Genomic DNA, 21,978 nt, shown 5'->3' on the forward strand with positions numbered 1-21,978 from the left:
AGGGACCTGAGCACGAAGGCCCACCAAAGCTGTGCCTGTCTCTATTGTACTGTCCTAAGCCCCAGGTCCTTACTGTGTTCTCAAACACAGCAGCCCTCCCTTCCAACGCTCAGCTCTCATCTTTGACCACTCTGAAGACTCAGAAGCTAAACGTCTTTAATGGACGCATGTTGGCCACACTCCAGACAAAACCTGTGTTTATGCACACATGTGCTTGCACGGCATTAGCCTGGGATGCACGCTCACCAGCCATCGCTGCATCCTGACTTTGGGCATGTCTTCATCTCTGAGCTCACTTGCACCTCTGGTCCTATCACTGACCTGGTAGAATATGGGTTTAACAGAAAGCCCAATGCAGCAGGGCTATCCAGAGACAGGCACAGTCCTCCTCCTCGTGCACACGTCCTTAACCCTGTTCACATTCTTCCCATGCAGGGGCTTCTGGAAGCTGTCCTCACTAAACAGTCATGGGAGTGAGCCCACAGCTCATTCTGAATGAGTTTCTGCAGTCTTCTCCCAGAAGCCAGGCTTCACCATGGGATTTTGAGAACTAGAAAAAGTGGAAACGTAAGACGCTGTCCCACATCTCAGTCTTGCTGCCTTAACATGGAGCCCAGGAAAATCTCAGGGAGGCCAAGCTCCCTGCCCATGGAAGCCTGGCCACTACATACTAGAGGACCAAGGTTAAATCTTCAGGCACCTGCAGGGTCAGGTGGGAGAAGGCCCTGCAGATTCTGGGCCCCTATGGACCTGAGAGAAAAGGCAATTACAGGCAGGGCCAATGAGAACAGAGGCTATCCCCCCTCCCCCAACTCTGAGCAAATCCTGGTCACTGAGGACACACAGCCTAGCCCATCCAAGACAGAGGTGGCGACATTGCCTGGGTGCAGATCACTACCACTGCTCTGGAGTTGTGATTGCCAAACTGGCAAGGAAAGGTGGGAACAAACTCTGTGGGCTTTCATCAGCTGGGACCAAGACCCTATGGTGGCCGCCCTGCTCCAGGATGCTGCAGGGCCCTCAGCTCTGAGAATAAACAACTTCATTCACTTGGCTCAGATGACACCGGGACACTTCTATATCAAGTTTCAGACACTCAGCAGAGATGCAGTGAGTACCACTTTTTGTGTAAGACCAAAAATAAATTTAAATGGAAATAATTTTTTTCTGAAAGGAAAAACTGTAAAACACTTCTGGGGATAGGGTGCCAAAGAGAAGGGTAAGGATGAGGCAGTGTTCATCTGAGTTATGCCTTGGAACAAGGGTGGCAGGGTGTGACTCTGGAAGCTGTTCTCTAGGACTCTGAGAATGGCCTCACAGAAAAGTCTTGTGCCTCTGCTTGTAGGAGCCTGTGACCACCCTGCAGCAAGCTCCCAGGCAGAGGAAACCTGGGCACACAGTCCTGAGAATGAGACGGTCATGTATGCAGAAGGTGACACGGTGGCTCTGGCATCTGAGCAGTCTGAGAAGGGCTGAGCAGGCTCTGCAGCCTGGAGATGTGTGCCAGTGACTGACGGTGGCTATGCACAGACAGTCACACCAAAGTCAGTTCACCCCAACAGGGTGTCATCAGGACAGGGAGACAGGTAGGAGACCCACAGAGCCACCAGCTGGAGACCACTGAGGAAGTGACTCAGGGACCCTGCTTCTGCTTCTTTGAGGTTTGGGACGGGCGCAGCTCTTCAGGCCCATGGGCAAAGGGGCAAAGGGCGGCAGGCAGCACGCAGCCATCAGGATGGTGAGTGAAGAACCAGCAGATGCGCGTCTTGAACACCTCTGCAGGCAGACTCCGCTTGGCTTCTGGAGGCTTCTCCCTCTGCAGCTCTCGCCGCCAGTCACGGATGTGAACTTGCCCATTCAGAACTGAGTTTAGAACAGAAAGCCTGAACGTCATTAGTGTATAGAAACTGAGAAGAACCACCTTGTGGGGGGTCTTGACAGAGGGGTGCAGGGTCAAGGTAAGGACCTCTAGTCATGAGTCCTGCTGGGCAGGATCTGGTGCAAGGGGCACATTAGTCAGGAAATGGCCAGGGTGGCCACTGCCCTGCCACTTCATTTTCAGGAGCCAACAGCTCCATGTGAAACTTGGCCAAAGCAACCAAACCTTCTGGCTTCCCCAGGGCTGTAAAACTACCTGCAGCCAGCATGGCGGGAGGAGGAAAAGTGGCTCATTGAGGGAGCCTGGCTCAGTGACCTCCAGAACTGAGCTGAGTGTGTGTGTGTGAACACAGCTTCCTGTCGGCTCTGGGTCCCCTGTGGTATGGCTCCAGTGAGGCTGGCTGCTATCATCAGCATCCTGGGAATAAATATTTCCCTTGGAAACCTGAGTAATGAGTCCTGAGAGGACCTTATGGTACCTAGAATACAGGGAGGGTTTCATCTTCAGGGATGGCTTGAAACCCCCAGAGTCAAGTGACATCACATGCAACCACCTTCCTCGGGCTGAGGTTGGTCTTCCCTGGACTAAAGTCCAGGTTAAGGTCACTTCAGGACACTCAGAGACGTTTCCCAGAGCAGATCTCCCCAGTGCAGCACAGGACACAACTCAAATCACTGTGGGCCCAGAACTCTCTGAACTGTGCTCAGGGGAGCCTCAAAGGCATCTTCCAGAAGGAGGAGGACATCTGACTGCAAGTGGCCACGAGTCCCTGTCCCTGTCAGAAGTTTTGACATGTTTAAGCAATCTGAGGCCAAGCCACAGTGGACATGAAGCCTGCCCTCAATGCTGGTTTAGGACTTCTCTGTGGACACAGTGGCCAGCAGGAAAACCTCCCCAAATGGCTATGAGCCAGTAGCATGCCTAGCTACACTCTGGTTGCTCTTTGCAAGGTTATGTGATAAGACCATCTTAAGTATAAAGACCAAAAGGGAGCACTAATCATACAAGGAGTCCAACATCTAGTATGCAGGGCATTACCAGTGTGCCCAGTTTACACAGGATGCCAGGCAGCTCCCCGCTGGCCCCACAGCCACCACTCTGGGAAAGATGGTGTCAGGTGCCAAAGGGCCAGCCTTCCAGGGCACATGCCAGTCATTCAAGTCAGACCACCAACAGCTCTCCTCTGGGAAATGTGCTACTAATTTGAACTGGAATTACGGGAACAACTCTGCTGTCTTCCCCCTCATTCCTGCCTCCTGCTGGGGGCTTGTGGGACTGCAGAGAAACAGAATTCTCTACTCATCAGCTGCTGGACAACAGCAGCCTCTGGCTAGAACATGCTGGGACCCAGGGAACAGGAAGAGCACTGAGGGTGTGCCCTGTCTTCAGGAACATCAGTGCCAGGGGCTCGCCTGGCCTGGACTGCCACCAACTCATCGGAGCCTTGGCTAAGTCCTCTAGATGAGGAGGCTGCTTCACCAGCTGACAGGAAGAGACAGCCATGCAAGTCCTGGAAGGGGTGGAGCCGAGGCGGAGTCAATACTGACATGGCATGGACATGCAGTGTTCACGCGAGCTGACCTAAGCCATCTATCTGAAAGCTGCTTCCTCAGGAGCTCACACTCCTCCAGATGACCCAGAGTCACATCAGCTTCAAACCAAACGCCACGCAGAGATAAGCCCCAGCTTCAGCACATACTTTCTGCATGACTGCAAAGAGAATGCTCACACGGCAATGATCTCTAAGACTTTTACTCAGAAGTGATTCCAAAACTAATTGTCCCCCGAAGTGAACTCACAGAGAAGCGGTTAATCCCATAGACACATATTTACACTGGACAGGAGCGATGGTCCTTCATGAAACCAAAGAAAACATGGAAAACAGGGAGGCCCCTGAGGCTGTAGGATTTTAACTGATTCAAGTTTTGTAAATAAGCACAGATTTCAGGCACTGGGCAGCTCATCTGGACATGTGTGTGTGGGGCTCTTGGTTTCAGCAACACCTCCAGGGGGCTATGTCAGGGAGACACACACTCCATGAAGCACAAGTGGCCTGCGGGAAGGTCCTGCAGCTCTTCCTGACTTGTGCTAGTTCTACACACTCGTGACCTCATGGCACTGTCTACACCTTGGGTCTCTGGGCAGACACTGCCATACTCCACTCCCCATCCTCAGACTCAACACTCCCGCAGGGCAGGGATGCAGCCATGACCCGTGGAGAACGGACCCCTTTCTCTCTGGAGCTATGGAATCCGGTGTTGGAGCAGAGCCTCAGTCTACTAGGAGGGTGACTCAAGGGTCCCGGTAAGGTGGAGGCATTAAGCAGAGTCTAGGAGATGGTTCATGTCCCCAACCTGCCTGAAGGGCTCTACAGTTTCGCATGCTTCTTACTGCAGGAAACAGGTGAACAAATGTTCTTGTACTGACACAAGATGCAGCCAGCAAGCTCTGCACCAGCCTACCAGCCCTGTATGAGGAATAGGCATTACAGAAGCAATGGAGGGCATATCCTAGACAGGACAACCTGAGTCGAGGTTGGAGTGTACCTAGAGAGAATGATGGCCATGGCTCACCCTAAGATACAAGCTGGTGATGGGCTGAGTGGGCACAGGGCCGCCATATTGTCCACTTGGTTCTTATGAACATCTAGGTAGCACCTAAGTATCACAGCCATTGGGGACAAAAAGCAGAGTTCTTCAGAATGCACAGAGAGGAACTGCTGGGGACAAGCAGGATGGACAGTGTATGGTGACCTCATAGGTTTTACCTTCAAACACCTGATGGTTATTCCTGAGCAGGGTCTGTAGGCCTCCACACTCCCGCTTCAGCTGCTGCAGGGTCTCTGGGCTCAGTTCTGCAGCCACTTCTGCCAGGGAAAGGCTCCCTGTGGAAAAGCAGGTGTCCGCACACACCACAGATTACAAACTGTAACCAGCACAGACTGTCAGGTCCCAAAGCCAAACCCAATCCTACAGCTTCAAGTCCCGTGTGTGCTGCAGCTGCAGGGTCCTGTGTGTACAGTTTAATGACTCCACATCCTATAACCACAGGACACAGGGCAGAGGTCACCCCAGCCACAGTGACACAGTGTGCCAGCACGCAGAACCACTTGCTTCCACTGGGCAGGCTGAGCATCGAATAAGTCTACCAACACCTGACAGAGTGGCCCAACCCCCACATTCCTGGTACCATACAAACAAGACACAGCCCAGAGTTGAGGAGGCAGCACCAACAGGCAAGCCTTTAGCTGTGTCTCCTGGCCAAGCTGTCATCAGAGCGTTCAGGCACTGTCCACGCTGGTAGGCACACAGGGGGCTGGAGTGAGAGGTGTGACACAGGACCACAGGTATCACTGTGAGGTCTCTCCCACTCATCACAACAGTGTGACACAGGACCACAGGTATCACAGTGAGGTCTCTCCCACTCACAACAGTGTGACACAGGACCACAGGTATCACAGTGAGGTCTCTCCCACTCACAACAGTGTGACACAGGACCACAGGTATCACTGTGAGGTCTCTCCCACTCACAACAGTGTGACACAGGACCACAGGTATCACTGTGAGGTCTCTCCCACTCACAACAGTGTGACACAGGACCACAGGTATCACTGTGAGGTCTCTCCCACTCACAACAGTGTGACACAGGACCGCAGGTATCACAGTGAGGTCTCTCTCACTCACAACAGTGTGACACAGGACCACAGGTATCACTGTGAGGTCTCTCCCACTCATAACAGTGTGACACAGGACTACAGGTATCACAGTGAGGTCTCTCCCACTCACAATGGTGTGACACAGGACCACAGGTATCACTGTGAGGTCACTCCCACTCACAACAGTGTGACACAGGACCACAGGTATCACAGTGCGGTCTCTCCCACTCACAATGTTGCTCAAAACCCTGCACACACCTGAAAACACTCTCATCAGATACCCTGTGACAAGGAAGTCTACTCTGCCTAAGGTGACAATGGGTCACCTCCCCACACTGCAGCTCATCTGGGTCTCACAGCAGAGCTGGAGGCTAAAATCAGACCCAAGGGCCTCCTTCCCAGTGTCCAGAATGGCTTACTGAGCGAGACGCCCAGGCCTCCACCAGGCAGAGCGGGGAGAGGCTGACTGTGGGCTCAGAGGCCCGGGACCATTCCCTTCTCACAGAGATGCTTCTCACCCAAGGGCACCTGAGAGCCTCCAACAAGTCTAAGCCTCTGGACACCCATCAACAAAGGTATGGTACCCTAGTGCTCCACCCGATAGCAGGAAGGATGAGATCTAGGCCCCAGAGCCGTCTCTAGACCTAGGTCTGAAGAGGGTCCAGCTAGCTCAGGGCTCCCATGCCAGGCACCGTCTAACAGTCCCCCAATTCCCAGCACGTCTCACTTAAACCAGGACTCCTGCTGCACAGCGCACTCAGGAACCTCCACATCCATAGCACCATTCCAGCACTGCCCTGAGTTCTTCCAACCTTCTGGAGAAACGTTTCTGCAAGGACCCCATCATAGCATCTACACAGTGATGCTAGCCCCAAACCACAGACTGTTGGGTCTTCAAGTTACATGGCACCTGAGTCAAGGCCACTCTGGACAGTGGCCCAGAGGGCCTCCCAGGATTGGTTAGTTCTGTAGGAGAACGTACAAGAAGGTCCTGCCATGTCACATATGGGAGTGACTTGGAAGAAACCTGGACCCAAGAGGCTCAGATGAGGATGTGGCATGGGGGATGAGAGTGGAGCCATTCTGCTCTAGGCTATGCCAGGGGCCACTTGCTCCTGTGCAGGGTGAGAACTAGGCAACATTCACAGCTTCAGATGCAACCCTGATTCTAGTCAGCAGATGGCCCCCTACCACCCTCTAGTGGTCACAGGTGGAAGCAAGGGGTGCAGCTGAAAGCTTTGACAACCTCAATTTTAAATGTAAGAGCAACCCTACTTTCCCTGTTTCTAATATGCAGGTTCCAGCCAATGAGCAATCAGATGCAACTGTCTCTTCCATGGCAACAGTTTTATATTTAGGGACTGCACTGAATGAAAGTATTGAATTTGCATTCAAGGGAACGGGGCTTTTGACACTTGGCAACCTGTTCTCTGGTGGCATCATCATTTCTAAGGCTAGAACACCAGCAGCTCTGGCCTCCACCTTCCTTTCCTAAACTATGGACAGCTGTTCACTCTCATCCTTGGGGTATACTGAGCTACAGAGACCCACGGCCCATGCTGGCTAGAGAGTCTGCCCGGGGCGTTAGGGCCTACCTCCTTCATTCCAGGTCTCCAGACTCCCGTCCTCAGAGCTCCCCGTGGTTAAGTTCTTTCCATCTAACAACAAATTTGCCACTTGTAAAACCACTTGGTCAATAAAGTCTCGAGGGAGGGCAGCGCAATTCCTCACACGCTCGGCCTTTTCTCTGGGGCAGAACCCAGGCATCCAGAGCCCTGTGGCTGGGGCTACTCCTCCCTCGGCAGCCAAGGCGTCAGGCATGCACTCGGCCCCAGCGTCGCAGGTCCTGTGGCTGTCTTGGGGACCAGCATCGTGGGCAGCTGCCTGGGGTGCAGACGGCGTATGTCCTTCATCAGGCGGGCATTGGGAGTGACCTTGTCTGCTGTGGAGGTACCGAGTCCTCTGCTCATCCATCCAGACCTCTGAAGAAGGCAGGTATGTTCTGGATTTTCCAATGAGGCAGACCTGTGTTTGAAGAGACATCGTATTGCAACATTCTTCACGAAGCATGCTTGTGCTAAATAACAATTTAGAGCAAAGTTTTAGAAATCAGTTATAAGAAGACAGAAATCCTATTTCAGCCTTTTGGTTGTACTTGGGATAGATTCCAAGGCCTTGCACATGTGGGAAACACTGCCCTCTGAGGTCTACCCTAAGCCCTGAATTCCATTTTTTTAACAGATACCAACAGACAAGATTTATAAATAAAAAAGCCAACAATAAAACCTAGTGAGGAATGTGGGTGCAGATCTGTGGAAGGAGTAAGTTAGCTAAATGCTTCACTCAGACGGTCTTTATTAGGCCTGCCTTTCCCCAGGAGTGACACAATTCACCTCTGAAAGTTCCTGGGGAATCTGTGTAAGAATGAGGCTGTGTATTAACCTGCCAGCATGACACCCGAAACAATGCAGGTACCCAAAGCATCTAAGGAACTTCCTCCACACTTTCCCCTGGTCATTAACTCCAGAGTTAGAGTGCACAGCAAAAGGGGCCAACGGAATTCCATTACGGTCACTCAGTCCTGCCATGTACTCTGAGTTTGGAGCAACGGAGCATCTGATGTGTTTGGTCCTCACCAGCTGTGTGGCTGTCTAGCACTGACTGGGCACCTCCCATACTACCCAACGGTAACACTGGGTCAGAAACCGCATGAGCTTCCTTGGTTTTCATGATGAGCAGTGGAATGGCAGGTGCCAAACACAGATCTCTGACACCCCAGACTGAACCTTCTCCAACCCAGAGGAGCAAGACTTGCTGGCATGACGCCACTTGGGAAAAAGGTGCAGGCCTGAAGATGGGCTCTGAAGGAAACGCTGGAAGAGCCCCAAGCAGAACACACTCCCCAGCCCCGCCCTGCCCTGGCACATACCCGCTTGGTAGAAGGAATCCTGAGGCAGTCTTCCTGCATGTGGAAGCCACAGGAAAGTCCCACCTCCAGCACGAAGTCCAGGTACTCACGGTACTGTGTCTTCCTGCTCTGCCGCCGGTGGTATCGCCCCACAAAGTCAAAGAAACAGCAGGGCAGGACGAAGAAACGGCAGGTGTAGGAAGACCTAGAGGAGGAAGAGACCCAGGAAATCCTTAGGAGGCCAGCACAGACCAAGACCCAAGGAACCCGGAACAGACTCAGGAAGACCTGAGGAGCCCAGCACAGACTCAGGAAGACCTGAGGAACCCAGAACACACCCAGGAAGACTCGAAGAGCCCAGCACAGACCCAGGAAGACCCAAGGAGCCCAGCACAGACCAAGGAAGACCCTAGAAACCCAGTGCAGACCAAGGAAGACCCTAGAAACCCAGCACAGAAATCCAGGAAGATCCAAGGAGCCCTGCACAGAGACCCAGGAAGATCCAAGGCGCCCTTTACAGAGACCTAGGAAGATCCAAGGAAACCTGCATATAGACCCAGGAAGATCTGAGGAACCCTGCATACAGACCCAGGAAAATTCGAGGAACCCTGCATAGAGACCCAGGAAGATCTGAGGAACCCTGCATAGAGACCCAGGAAGATCTGAGGAACCCTGCATACAGACCCAGGAAGATCTGAGGAACCCAGCACAGAGACCCAGGAAGACCAGAGGAACCCAGCACAGAGACCCAGGAAGACCAGAGGAACCCAGCAGAGACCCAGGAAGACCAGAGGAACCCAGCACAGAGACCCAGGAAGACCAGAGGAACCCAGCAGAGACCCAGGAAGACCCGAGGAACCCAGCACAGAGACCCAGGAAGACCAGAGGAACCCAGCAGAGACCCAGGAAGACCAGAGGAACCCAGCACAGAGAACCAGATAAGTAGGCACATCACAGCATGCACAAGCAGCAGAAGGTCAAGTACCTAAGCTGCTCCTGGTATTCTGACATCTAAAGTAATAGGTCTTTCTTATCTACTTTTTTAAGGCCAACGGGTCTCATGTGGCCCAGATGCAAATGCACTCAAATGCACCATTTAATCCTAACTTTTGTCTCCACCTTCAATGTACTGGGGTTACAGGCATAGTCACCACACCAAATCGTTTCCCACAGATCTCTAAAACCCATGCAGCACATTGTATCTTTCAACAAAACAGAAACTGAATTAATAAAAAATAATTTTCCTGTGTAGTTACTCTGGCCCACTGTGGCATCAGCTTTCTAGAGCTGGAACTTCAGGTAGCAATCAGAAAATAAGGGAGGACAGCAGATGGGTGGTGGCAGCGCACGCCTTTAACCCCAGCCCAGGCAGAGACAGGTGGATCTCTTTGAGTGCAAGGCCAGCCTGGTCTACAGAGTGAATTCCAGGACAGGCTTTAAAGCTACAGAGAAATCCTATCTTGAAAAAGAAAAAAAAATGTGGATTTCAAGACAGGACAGCAAAGGTAAGTTTCAGACTTGACCTGGAGTGGAGTTAGGAGCACAAACAGCTCAGAGTCCTGGTGGGGAGAGGCCCTGATGGAAGACTAAGAGAGGTGGGGCTGAAGGCACTGGCAGTGTTTCAGACTCTACAAAGTGTTGTCTAAGTGTGCAGCGGATCTGTCTAAGGAAGTCAAACCCTCTAAAACCAGCATACTTTCCAAAAAAGGTGCACACCTATGAACATGGGACAGAAATCTGTAAGATGACATAACTGGGATCAATGTTGGCTGACAGAACACAAGAGGAAACACGTGTGTGGCTTAGGATTTCTAATAGCTACAGTTTCAAAAGAAAAGCAGGTAGATTTAAATTTACTCAATATATCTACGCTACCGTCATTTCAATGCTCTAAGTTACCCTGTCAGTTGCCGCACTGCCACAGTGACTAGGGGCCGCTACCGTGGGCATCAGTGCACAGGAAGAAACAACCACCTGCCTTTCCTACTCACCTGGCTGCAATGACAGGGATCCAGGGAGTGAGCTCATCAGAATGGTTACCAATCAGCCAATCAACACCAGGGAACAGGGTCTTGTCACTCGGGATGATGGAACCTTCCTTAAGAATGTCACAGGAGAGGAAGCAATCAGTATGTCTGCCAGAAGCTCTGCCATGACTCATAGTCCACCTACACTGATCCTCCTAGGCCTCCACGGTGCGCAGCTTACTATGAGGAGGAGGTGACTGTCCTGCCCATAGTTGGTCTCCAAGGACACAAATCCCTGGCAACTTTTGGGGTCCCCCAAAAGAGCACTTTTCTGGGTGATGACTAAAACTTGTTTCCTGCATAAACACAGAAAGCAACCAACAGAGACACAGCTGACGACTGGTCCCCTCTGAGAAGAGGACATGAAGTCTGCTCAGTTCTGGGCTATTCTGTCACTATGGTCAGTGAACTCTCAGTAGTGACATCTCACCCACCTGCCTTCTGAGTTTCTGCACGTCACCCTTCCTGGAGGTCAGAAGCCAGCCTCGAATTACTGAGTGACATCTCAGAGAACTGACTGGTAAACAGAGAGGAAGGAGGTCCATCACAACTTGAGATGGTGCAGGATGGAACCCAGGGGTTGGAGTAGCACTCTAACCATGCCTGCCTCTCCAGCACTGCTCTACACCAGTCCTCACAGTAGGACTGTTAGCTCCCTATGGCAGGCCTCACAGTAGAAGCATTACAACTGTGGTGCTGTTTACACAGACGCTGAGACACTGAATGTACAATTGGCCAATTGCCAAGTGCATCGCCACAAAGGAAAACAAGCCTTTAGCAACATTTATTATCATTGCACTCACTCTACATGTAAACCTTCCCGCTTGTCTCTTCATGAATCAAGAGCTTATTTATACTTTGGGTTGCCATTACCAGGCTGCACTGCCCTGGAAACAGCCAGACTTACTTCACAAAAGTCTTCTCAATATAGCAAATTGAAACCATCTTGTTTGATGCACAAACTTAAGACAATCTGAGATCATCATGGCAACATATTAACAAGGAATTCTAAACACACTTGCACTGAACAGGGTTAGAAAGAAGCTTAAGGGGCTGGAGAGATGGCTCAGTGGTTAAGAGCACTGACTGCTCTTCCAGAGGTCCTGAGTTCAATTCCCAGCAACCACATGGTGGCTCTCAGCCATCTATAATGAGACCTGGCGCCCCCTTCTAGCTTGTGGGCACACACCGAAGGAATGCTGTACACATAATAAATAAATAAATATTTTTTTTTTTTAAAAAAAGAAAGAAGCTTAAGTCAAGATGGATGGGATTTCTAGGCAGAGCTACTACCACAGACACCATACAAATGCAGCTAGAAACAAACTCACTGGGAAATACACCAGCAGCACACAGCTCAGGCAGAAAGTACAACCGACTTCCACTGAAATACTCAACACTAGAACCAGCAATGTTGGCACTGGGACTAGAAGGGGTTCCTGAGTCAAGTGCTGGGTACCCCTAATAAACAGCTCAAACTTCTATACATTTCCTAAAAGCTCCTCACACCAACCAGCCACTCCTTCAGTTAGGACTTACTAGTGGGACAGTTTGAAGTTCATTCCAAGCAGAGGGTTAAGACCCAACTGAGGACACAGGGATGCTGACTCTGCTACATCACTCCTGTGGATTATCAGTCTCACACAAAATTCAGAGTCTTAGGCACCAACCATGAGGATCTATGAACTGCACATCCACCTGAAGGGCTCCCTATGCACCTGCCAGCTGACCAACAGTCCTCAAATTCGAGACGCTAAAAGCATCTTTCTTTTTGGACATAAGGTCTCACTATTTAGCACTAGCTGGCCAAGAATTCACTCTGTAGACTACTGAAGAATATTAATTTAAGATGTGTTACATTTGTTTAGGCTGAGGAACATCTATTTAATGATGCAAAGATGTGTTGCATTCTTTCATGTTGCATTTGTTTAACTGTGAATCTGTGCTATTTTACCTGCTTAAAACACCTGATTGGTCTAATAAAGAACTGAATGGCAGTTCGAGACCAGCCTGGTCTACAGAGCTAGTTCCAGGACAGGCTCCAAAGACACAGAGAAACCCTATCTCGAAAATCAAAAAAAAGAAAAAAAAAAAAAGAGCTGAATGGCCAATAGCTAGGAGAAGGGATAGGCGGGGCTGGCAGGTAAAGAGAATAAACAGGAGAAATCAGAGGAGGATGGAGGAGTGAAAAGATCAAGGGACGAGAAAAGAAGGGGCCAGTTACACAACCGGGGGGGGGGGGGAAGGGAGAGAAAGAGAGAGAGAGAGATATGTAGGATAAAGATAAAAGCTCGGAGGCAAAAGGTAGATGGATTAATTCAGGTTAAAAAAAAAATTGACTAGAAATAAGCCAAGCTAAGGCCAGGCAGTCATAAGAATAAGCTGCTGTGTGATTTATTTGGGAGCTGGGTGGTGGGCCCACTAAGAGACAAGGAGCAAAGAGCCAAAAGAGTAAAACAACCAACAACAGTAGGTAGACCAGGCTGGTATAGAACTCAGAGTTTGTCTGTCTCTGCCTTCCAAGAGCTGAGCTTAAAGGCATATGTCACCATGCCCAGTTCTAAAAACATTTCTCAAATTTCTTTCCTATTTTTAAGGTCAGGGCTCATGCAAGGTTAGCTTGTAGTCATTATATAGCTGATCCTCCTGCCTCTATTTCCCAAGTGTTGGAATTAAAAAAGTTCACCTCAGATACTGAAGATACTATAGCGGAAATAAACACACTGTTCAAAGAAAACAGCAAATCCAACATATTCTCATCACAAAACATCCAGAAAATCTGGAACACCATAAAAAGACGAAACCTAAGAATAGGGGTAGAAGAAGAAGAATTACAGTTCAAAGGCCCAGAAAATATATTCAACAAAATTATAGAAGAAAACTTTCCCAACCTAAAGAAGGATATTCCTATGAAGGTACAAGAAGCATACAGAACACTGAATAGACTGGATCAAAAAAAAAACAAAAAACAAACAAACAAAAAAAAACAAAGCAAAACAAAACAAAAAAAAACCCTTCCCCTTGCCATATAATAATCAAAACACAAAATTTCCTATAACATAAACCAACAAGCAATTAAGAATCCCTGGGAAAGCAACCATGAATACAGAAGGAAGAATGAGTTGAGGGACTGGCAGTGAGCTCCTTGCCCCTCAAGCCTTTGTCATATCATCTCAACTTGAAAAAGAGGTATGATGAATGAAAATGCAACAGTCTCTAAAGTTGTACTTTTTGCTGCAGATGAACAGTATTAGCTGTGGGCAGTGACTGGGCAGCAGTGGCTGTCACTGTGGCAGCTGTGGGCAGATGGGTACAGTGGCAGCTGTAGGCAGTGTCTGGGGCAGTGGGGGCACATGGGTACAGTGGTGGCACTGATGAATACTTGGTGCTCATCATGTTGAAATGGTTAATTGTGATTGCCAACTTGATGGGGTGTAGAGTCACTAGGAAACACACTTCTGAGTATATGAGGTTATTTCCAGAGAGGTTTAACTGAGACAAGACCAGTGGGGCTGCTGCATGTTATCACTCAGAGCGGGTGTCTGAACAGGTTCCTGCAGCAGGCCTTGGGGGGGGGGCATCTCCCCACTGTAGACAGCATGGAGCATCTCCTATGCACACACATGAACAGCATAGCTCAGGGAAGAAGGTCTCCAGCAAGGTCACTGTAACCAGAGGCTGGGCAGAGCTCAAAGTGTCCCTTGACTCTCCTTCCTATGTCAGAGCACTCACACTAAAGTGAACTCCTACAGTGACTGAATCCAGAGGTGCCCCTGCCAACAGCTGACTCTAGGAGACAAGTCTTGCTAGAACAGATTTGTGGGGGGTAGCGGGGAGAGCAGTACCTCCAATTGAGTTTGGGGTCCATACATGTCCCAGATCTTCCTTCTTCGGACATCAATCCCTCTGCCTGGATGCTGAAATAAGTAGTTTTGAAATCATGGGTTAGGTTCGGGCAACTACAGTAAGCTGGCACAAAAAAACAAGTCTGCAGGCACTGCCCTGCCACACGGGAAAGGCAGGACATGACGGGCACAGTTCTCAACTCCTGGCAACACTACACACCTAAATGGCTAGTGAGAACTCACACCCTGCCAATGATCACCACAGATCTTCAAATGGGACCACAGTAGCCTATGTCCCAAGGCAGTGCCCAGGGAACACGCAGGGGAAGGCAAGCTTGTGATCAGTCCCATCAAGATCTCTGCACCCTGCTGCAACCTTATTGATTCCCCCACTTGGGTAGAGGGCCACAGAACCTTTCTGTCACCACGGAAACCCAGCTTCCAGGTCTTCACAGGGACACCACTGCAAAGGACTCCTTTATAAACACCCCAGAAAGCTCAAGCTTGAAGCTGTGGGCACCACTCTGAGCCAGGCTGACTCGAGTCCAGGCAAGAAGTGTTGTTGGAACTGGGTGGCTGCACACTCTGGAGTCAGGGATGGCGCTTCTCTGTGAGTCTGAGGCTAACCTGGACGACACAGCCAGCACTAGGCTACTGAAACCTTGCCTCAAAAAATTAAAAACAAGAAACATGGGTCCCCTTTGCCCAACCTATAGGACCCTTAAGACAAGACAACAGAGCCATGCTCACCCCCTCACTGCTCAAGATGTGAACCAGGAGGCCATTTCCGCACCCTAAGTCCACGAAGGACTGCTTGGTGGTGACTCCCCTCTCGGTTCTCTCGTCTTCCCATAGGATCTGAGGAAAGAGACAAAAGTAAAGAAAACCCACATGTTGCCTCATGCTGTTCCAGAACAAACCTAACAGAAAAAGGCACACACGTGCCATCCTGGGAAGATGAGGCAGGAGGACTGTAAGCTCAAGGCTTGCCTGGGAAACCTGGTGGGATCCTGTCTCAAGATTTTAGAAAGAGAGTTGTGACAAATGGCTCAGTAATAGAGCACTTGCCTGCCATGTGTGAGACCCTGGGTTCCAGTCCGAGTATTATAAAGAAAAATAAAGACTCAAACACTAATGCCACGGGGGGGGGGGGGGGGGGGAGCGGGGAAGGATGGAGAAACTTCTCCCAAGGCCCAGGGCTCCCAGACGGGTGACACGAATGTGCGGAACAGATGGGGACTTTGGCCCGAGGACACGGGGTCCCCCAGCCCCACTCTTCTCCTCTGATGCTACATTCATTCAGGGCCGGGGTATAGCTCAGAGGTAACCATGTTAGAGTGAGCCCAGCACACAAGGTCCTGGGTTTGATCCCAGCACCGTAAAAATGGCATCCACATCCAGTGGTCATCTCCAGGCACAAGCACGCCAAGACGATTCAGGGTTTCTTTACCTTCTGCATGCCTTATCAACCAAAAGAACCTTGTGCCCTAAACTAAGAGAACTACAAGTTAAAGGGAAACTGGGAAGCTCTAGTTTAAATGCTTTATAGATAAGAAAATCAGGAGCACTGAGTTAAAGAAGTGTCCAATTGAGCTGGCTAACCAGCAAGTTAAGGACAGACTAGAAGAGAGAGGCCCAGGCTGCAGCTAGGTGGCACTGGATCGTCAGTGCCTCCACAGTGACAACTGTGTCTCACTGACTCCTGCCCATCTGCCCTCTTACGCCCCAATAACTGATACACATTCGCTCTGTGCTCATGCAGGACGTGAAGTCACTTCACAGCAGAGCAAACCACAAGCCTGACTTAGTGACTGGTCCACCCCAGCTAGCAGCATCTGCCAGAAGCAAGGTTCAGACACTCCATGAGTGAACACTGCCAAGTGCTCTTACCAGCAGGTATGTAGCGATGGCCACGTCTTCATAGACAAACTTTTCAGGATCTGTTACTTCAGGCCAAACCTAAAATGTTTTTAGGGAATATGTAAATAGCTGTGAAATTGCCTTGAACAACTTAAAGTATTTCCTAACAGCCTAAGTCAAACCAACTACAACTAAGAGAGCTTCATACAAGAACACAAGTACTACACTGCGTGTATGGAACAGAAAGTGCCCCACACAAAGAGATCCAAAGCATCAACAATATAGTTTAAGATGTCCAATACAGAAAAAAGTCAGTTTATCCGGATAAAGATAATTCTAATGAAATGAAGGAGGAGGGCAGGGCTAGGAAGGAAGCTCAGTCGGTAAAGAACTTGCTTCACATGAAGATAAGGATTCAGATCGTCAACACCCACATGAAAAGCCATGTATGGCCATGGGTCACTGGAAATAGGAGGACCACTGGGGCTTGCTGACTGCCGGCCTAGCTCCAAGTTCAGTGGAAAACCCCAGTGACGAGCACGTCACATGACATTCTCCTCGGACTGCACATGTACGCACAGGTGTATCCACCCTCACACATACACATGTGAGCATGCACACAGACACAGACGGACTCAGGAGACTAGGCCAAGTGCTCAGGGCCAGGCTCTGCTGACAGGCAGGACAATAACGCACCTTGAGAGTCAGCCATGTACAGAACTGACGAGGCCAGTGAGTGACATAAGGGACAAACCTTATTTTAGATTGTCCTGGGAACAATCTAAAAGCTGAAAAACAGGAGTACCTTCTTAAAGGTATGGAGAGTCCACAGAAGACCCCCGGGCCAGGGTCTCCAGGAGAAGGGAGCCTAGCTGTGTACAGATAGACTGAACCATATCTCTATAATGAGTCACTGTGGCTCAAGCCTGTGGTTTTGGTAACTTTGCCCTATAAGCACAAGGACTAGCTCAAGGCCGTGTTGTCAGGAAGCATGCTGCTTTTTTTTTTTTTTTTTTTTTTTTTGGAGCACTTGCTTTAGTAACACCTGTAAGTAAATGGGGCCAGAGCTACTGAGACAGCTCTGCGGTTAGAGAGCTTTCTGCTTTTGCAAAGAACCCAAGTCAGGCAGCTCACCACCACTGCATGGACTCCAGGGGATCTAACACCCTGTTACGTCTGTGGGCAACTGCAGGCCTACGCACATATCCCCACACAGACAGACACACATATAAATTATTTAAAATTTTAACTAGTCAGGCCCACATGGTGGCACATGCTTGTAACCTTAGCACTTGGGAGGATAAGACAGGAAGCCCATGAGTTTCAGGCTAACATGGGCTACAGGGTAATCTTAGTTCAAAAAACAAAAATTAAATTTAAACAAAATGTAAATGTTATAATATAGTAACTAACACAATGTTTAATATTTTTTGATTAAAATTTCCCTTTTGAGTTCCTGAAAAATATAAAAAAGTTTACTCCTGAGTTTAAAACTGTATCGGAACACCCACTTGGTTTACATTGCCTGCACCCACAGTGGGTTTTCAGTGTGGTGCCTGAACTCGATAGGATGCCCTCAGGGAAGAGTCTCCCGGGCAGGCACTGGCTGTGTCACCTGTTAAATGGCGGACCTCGGACACTCCCGGAGCATTACCTTTACCATGTCTCTGTACTTCTCTTTGAGCTCCTGGTACAGCCTGCTGTAGCGCAGGACAGATACCAGGGAAAGGGTGCTTTTAAATTCACTCTTCCTGTTCTCCACGGCCCACCTGGCCAGCTTGGACAGCAGTTCTTCTCTAAGCCAGGCAGGTTTAGGATAGACAACGCCATCTGAATGCCACCTCTCTGGACAGAAAATTAAAACAGATATGAACCTTCAAAAATAAGAGAAATACCAGTAAGAAGAGCTGGCTTCAATTCTTATTATTAAGTTATATGTTTATTCCCCAGAAGACAGCAGGAACTAAAACATCTTTTTTCTCACACTCTGTGTGTGTGTGTGGTTGTGATCAAACCCAGGGCCTGTCAAGGCACACAACAGGCACTGTTACACCACTGAGTGACAAGTCTACACTGTGTAACAAGCAGGGCTCTAAACTATGACAGGATCAAACTCTACAAACAGCAGCATGATGATGGGATTAGAGTTCCTATGAATTTGGCCTAGATTTGAAAGGTCTTCCAAAGGCTCCTGCATTGAAGGCTTGGTCCCCAGTTCATCCAAGTTTATAGGTGTGGCCGCTGGAAGTGGCTGGACCACGAGAGAACCAACCTCATCAACAGGCTGACTCATTGATGAACACAGCGTATGGGCCATTGGGAGTGGTGGGAGCTTTAGAGGGTGAGCTTCTGTTGGAGGAAGTAGGGAGGGGGAGGTGCACTCCTGAAGGGCAGAATTTGTCTATGGCTCCCTCTTGCTGTCAGCTTCCTGGCTGCCCCGAGTGAGAGGCTTGACTAAAGCACACGCTCCTAGCTTTTCACTACAGGCCCAAAAATCGAAGAGAGACCACAAACTAAAACCTCTGAGACCTTGTAAAAACTACTACATACATACATGTATATCTGTGTGTATGTGTCTGTGTATGTCCACACACGCATGTGTGTCTGTGTGTGCATGCTCAGATTCTCTCCTTCCATCATGTGTGTTCTGGAGATCACTCAGGTTGTAAGATCTGAAGCAAGCACCTTTGTGAATGGAGTCATCTCCCTGCCCTTGAAACTCCCTGAAGGTGATTCCCTTTGGTATTTTGCCACAACAACAGAAAGCTGACTAGCAAGAGCATCCTAACTCGCTGCTGCAGACCATGAAGGCCACGTGGAACATAGAGACTGGGGACTCCAGCTACATAGTAATCCCCAACTCAGGACCAGCACCAGGAACCGGCAGAGTGGTGACTGTAGTGTACATCTGAGACCATCCCACCAACATAAGACCTTGGCTCTTCTGCACCCCCAGAACCTTCCAGCTGCCCAGGGATAGGACATCACACAGCAGTGCAACAGAGTGGCATCCGACTCTTACCATTCTCCTTCACTGTGATGGAGCTGGAGCTGATACACATTGCTCATCTTAACCTCCAAATTCCCCTCACCATCTTCTTCCAAGGGTAAAAAGGTGACACTCCCATTGGTGACATCTGAGGGAAAAGACAAAGCCAACAGGTCACCGCCACAGCTCTAAACTCTGTCCCTGGTGGAGACCCTCGGCTGTAGATGAAGAACCTGGACTGCTATTCAGGCCCAATGGCCTTGTACCTCATCAACTGGTAACCTTAGATGGCTCTCTACATTAAGATGTCTTTTTTTTTTTTTTTTGACAAGGTCTCACCATGTAGCCATAGCCATGGCTGGTCTAAAACTCAGAGATCTGCCACCTGGGTACTGGAGCTAAAGGCACGAGCCACCACATCCAGTGATTTGTTTGTTTTTTAAGATAGAGGTGCATGTAGTACAGACTGGCCTCAAATTTGCTATGTAGCTGAGCCTGGCTTTGAACTGATCTTTGTGCCTCCACCTCCCAGTGTTGGAATGACAGGCTTATGTGCCAGGTCCATATTGAAAAGTATGTATCATGCACCACCAACTGTTTTAAGCACCCTATAGTGAGTAATTTCACTAATCTATTAGTATCCGATTTTGCAAATGAAGAAACTGAGGCACAGAGTCCTACAGCTAAGTTTAAAGCCATGCCATGGGGGCTCATATATGGAGGTGAATACTGTGATGAGTCTCTTGCAGAAGCCTGAGGAGAAAGCAATCCTCATATTAGCACTGCTAATGGAGAGATGGTGCCTCTCTGAAAGAAAGGAAGGGGAATTCTATCTAGCTTCCCTCTTCCAAGCAGCCAGCACGCTTCCCTTCTGGACAGGCCCCATTTAAAGCTTGCACAGCTCAGTAAAGATAGTTGGGAGATGGAAAAGAATTAATGTGCTGACAATAATGACAACAGAACTACACTCCACCAGAGGTTCCAAGGCCCCGAACACAGCACTTGAGATGTCTTGGGAAGGCAGAGAGGCAGTCAATAGTATGTAGGAAGCAGCATGCACCTACAGTGACGACAGCCCAAGAGACCCACAGGGGTCCCCAAAGATGTCCATACCCTAAAGCTCATCACTCAGGAGTATGTGGTATTATGTAAAGGAGGAACTTTGTAGACCTTATAAAGGAAAGTACTCTGGGCTATTGAGTGGCCAAACTCATTCCCATCAGCACCAACTGGTGGTGTACTTTCTACAGGTGGATGCAGGGTAGGACATCAGGGAGATCCATTCAGAGCATCAAAGGGCCAGGCAATGCTGCAGGCATAAAGATGCAGGGGCCACGACAAAAGAATCAAAGAGGCCTCTAGGAGCAAAACACTGACCCCAATTCTACAACCCTAAACACTGGATCCTGACAGCCCAGAGGCCCAGTCTTTCCCAGAGACTTCTGGGAAGAGCCCAGTCAGCCAGTTTTTGGATTTGGGCCTTGCAAGAGTCCAGTACCTGGAAATCAGCAGAGCCCACCAGGATTCTGATCCCCCACCCCCCACCCCTGTCTTTGAGCAAGGGTCAGTTTGTTCCACCAGCCATTACATTTGCAGCAATCTGCTACTACAGAGTGGCAACTGGGAAGTCAACACATTGTGGGGTTAAATTCAAGGCAGGGATCTCTGAAATCTCAAGGCTAGGATTACAAAGTTCATGTCTGAAGTACAACCACTACTGATGACCAACAGGCTGCCATCCACCCGGGCTCAATACTCAAGAATATGTGGTCTCAATAGGCTCTGTCACAAGTCACCTCTCGGGGCAGATTCCCGCTCAGCTACCTCTACAGATGCTAAAGTATCCTCCAACATCCAGCCCATCCTTCACCTCTCCCGGAAGCCTTCCAGACCTCCAGCATCTGTTCAACAATCCCATCCTCTACTGAGGACACTTCCCATGTATCTCTCAAAGCCACTCAACGTCCACGACCTCCACACGTTGCAAAGAGACAGGCCCTACAACTACGTTAGAGACCTGTGAATACATGCATCTCAGACCGCACACATTGGCACATGTCTTTAAACCAAACACCTGGGAGGCAGAGGCAGGTAGGTCTCTCTTTTTGCCTGGTCTACAAAGCAAATTCCAGGCCATATATGACCCTGTCTCAAAAAGCAAACGCTTTTCAATCTATTCGCGCTCTTCCCACTACGCTCCCACCTTGCACCACCAGTTCTTTCTTCGGTGCTGTAAGCGGGCAGCGAGGACTCGCTTTCGGGATGACAGTTCTGAGAACCAGGTCGAGCTTCTGAGGGGCTTCAGGCTGAGAACCCATCGCGGGCCCAGAGATGAAGGCCAACATTTCCGGATTGTCGTGGACAAGGCTTTGGGAGACTCGGTCCCACAGAGAGTCCAGGTCAGCCGCGGAGACGTCGCCTTCGCTGCCCCTAGGTCCTAAGCCTGGCTCTCCCTCGGGAGAAGCTTGTCCGGGTTCGCCCGCGTCATGCTCCTCCAGCCCGGGTTCCTGTCCCCGACACGGTCCTTTCTCTGTCTGGGCGCGGGGCAGGGAAGCGCTCCTGCGGGCATCGGTGCGGGCGCCGCACAGGCGCTTATTGGCCACCTGTGGCCTCTCCAGCCACACGGCCACGGCGACCCAGAAGCCCGTGGGTAGCAGAGCATCGGGGTCAGACAACCGCACTCTGCCCAGCTCAGCCATGTCTCCGCGCACGGCGCGCTGCGATGACGTAACCCGGCAGCGCGCTGACGTCTCGGAGCTAGAAGCGGAAGTCGGCTCTCTGTTTTGTACAGTGGGCGGTACCCTCCGGTGAGGCG

At 49.9% G+C, this 21,978-nt stretch overlaps 1 protein-coding gene across 2 annotated transcripts; it reads right to left on the reverse strand.

Moving 5' to 3' along the window:
- Positions 1 to 1,193: 1,193 nt before the first annotated feature.
- Positions 1,194 to 21,862, reverse strand: LOC121436507 (probable tRNA (uracil-O(2)-)-methyltransferase). Of its 2 annotated transcripts, none has more exons than XM_041636477.1 (11): positions 21,367 to 21,862; positions 19,197 to 19,311; positions 17,829 to 18,048; positions 16,205 to 16,273; positions 15,065 to 15,172; positions 14,315 to 14,386; positions 10,434 to 10,540; positions 8,464 to 8,647; positions 7,130 to 7,559; positions 4,647 to 4,763; positions 1,194 to 1,863 (listed from the first exon to the last, which is right to left on the reverse strand). In XM_041636477.1, the coding sequence occupies exons 1-11, from the start codon at positions 21,860 to 21,862 to the stop codon at positions 1,634 to 1,636; spliced, it is 2,148 nt and encodes a 715-aa protein (XP_041492411.1). In that variant the 3' UTR covers positions 1,194 to 1,633. The 2 variants fall into 2 exon arrangements, with proteins under 2 accessions (XP_041492411.1, XP_041492409.1); XM_041636475.1 differs by having other exon boundaries at positions 17,829 to 18,019; positions 21,367 to 21,501.
- Between the last annotated feature and the right edge of the window lie 116 nt (positions 21,863 to 21,978).

Source organism: Microtus oregoni, unplaced genomic scaffold (assembly GCF_018167655.1).
Source record: "Microtus oregoni isolate MIOR12 unplaced genomic scaffold, Mior012 000049F_ref0000343, whole genome shotgun sequence".
NCBI lineage: Eukaryota > Metazoa > Chordata > Mammalia > Rodentia > Cricetidae > Microtus > Microtus oregoni.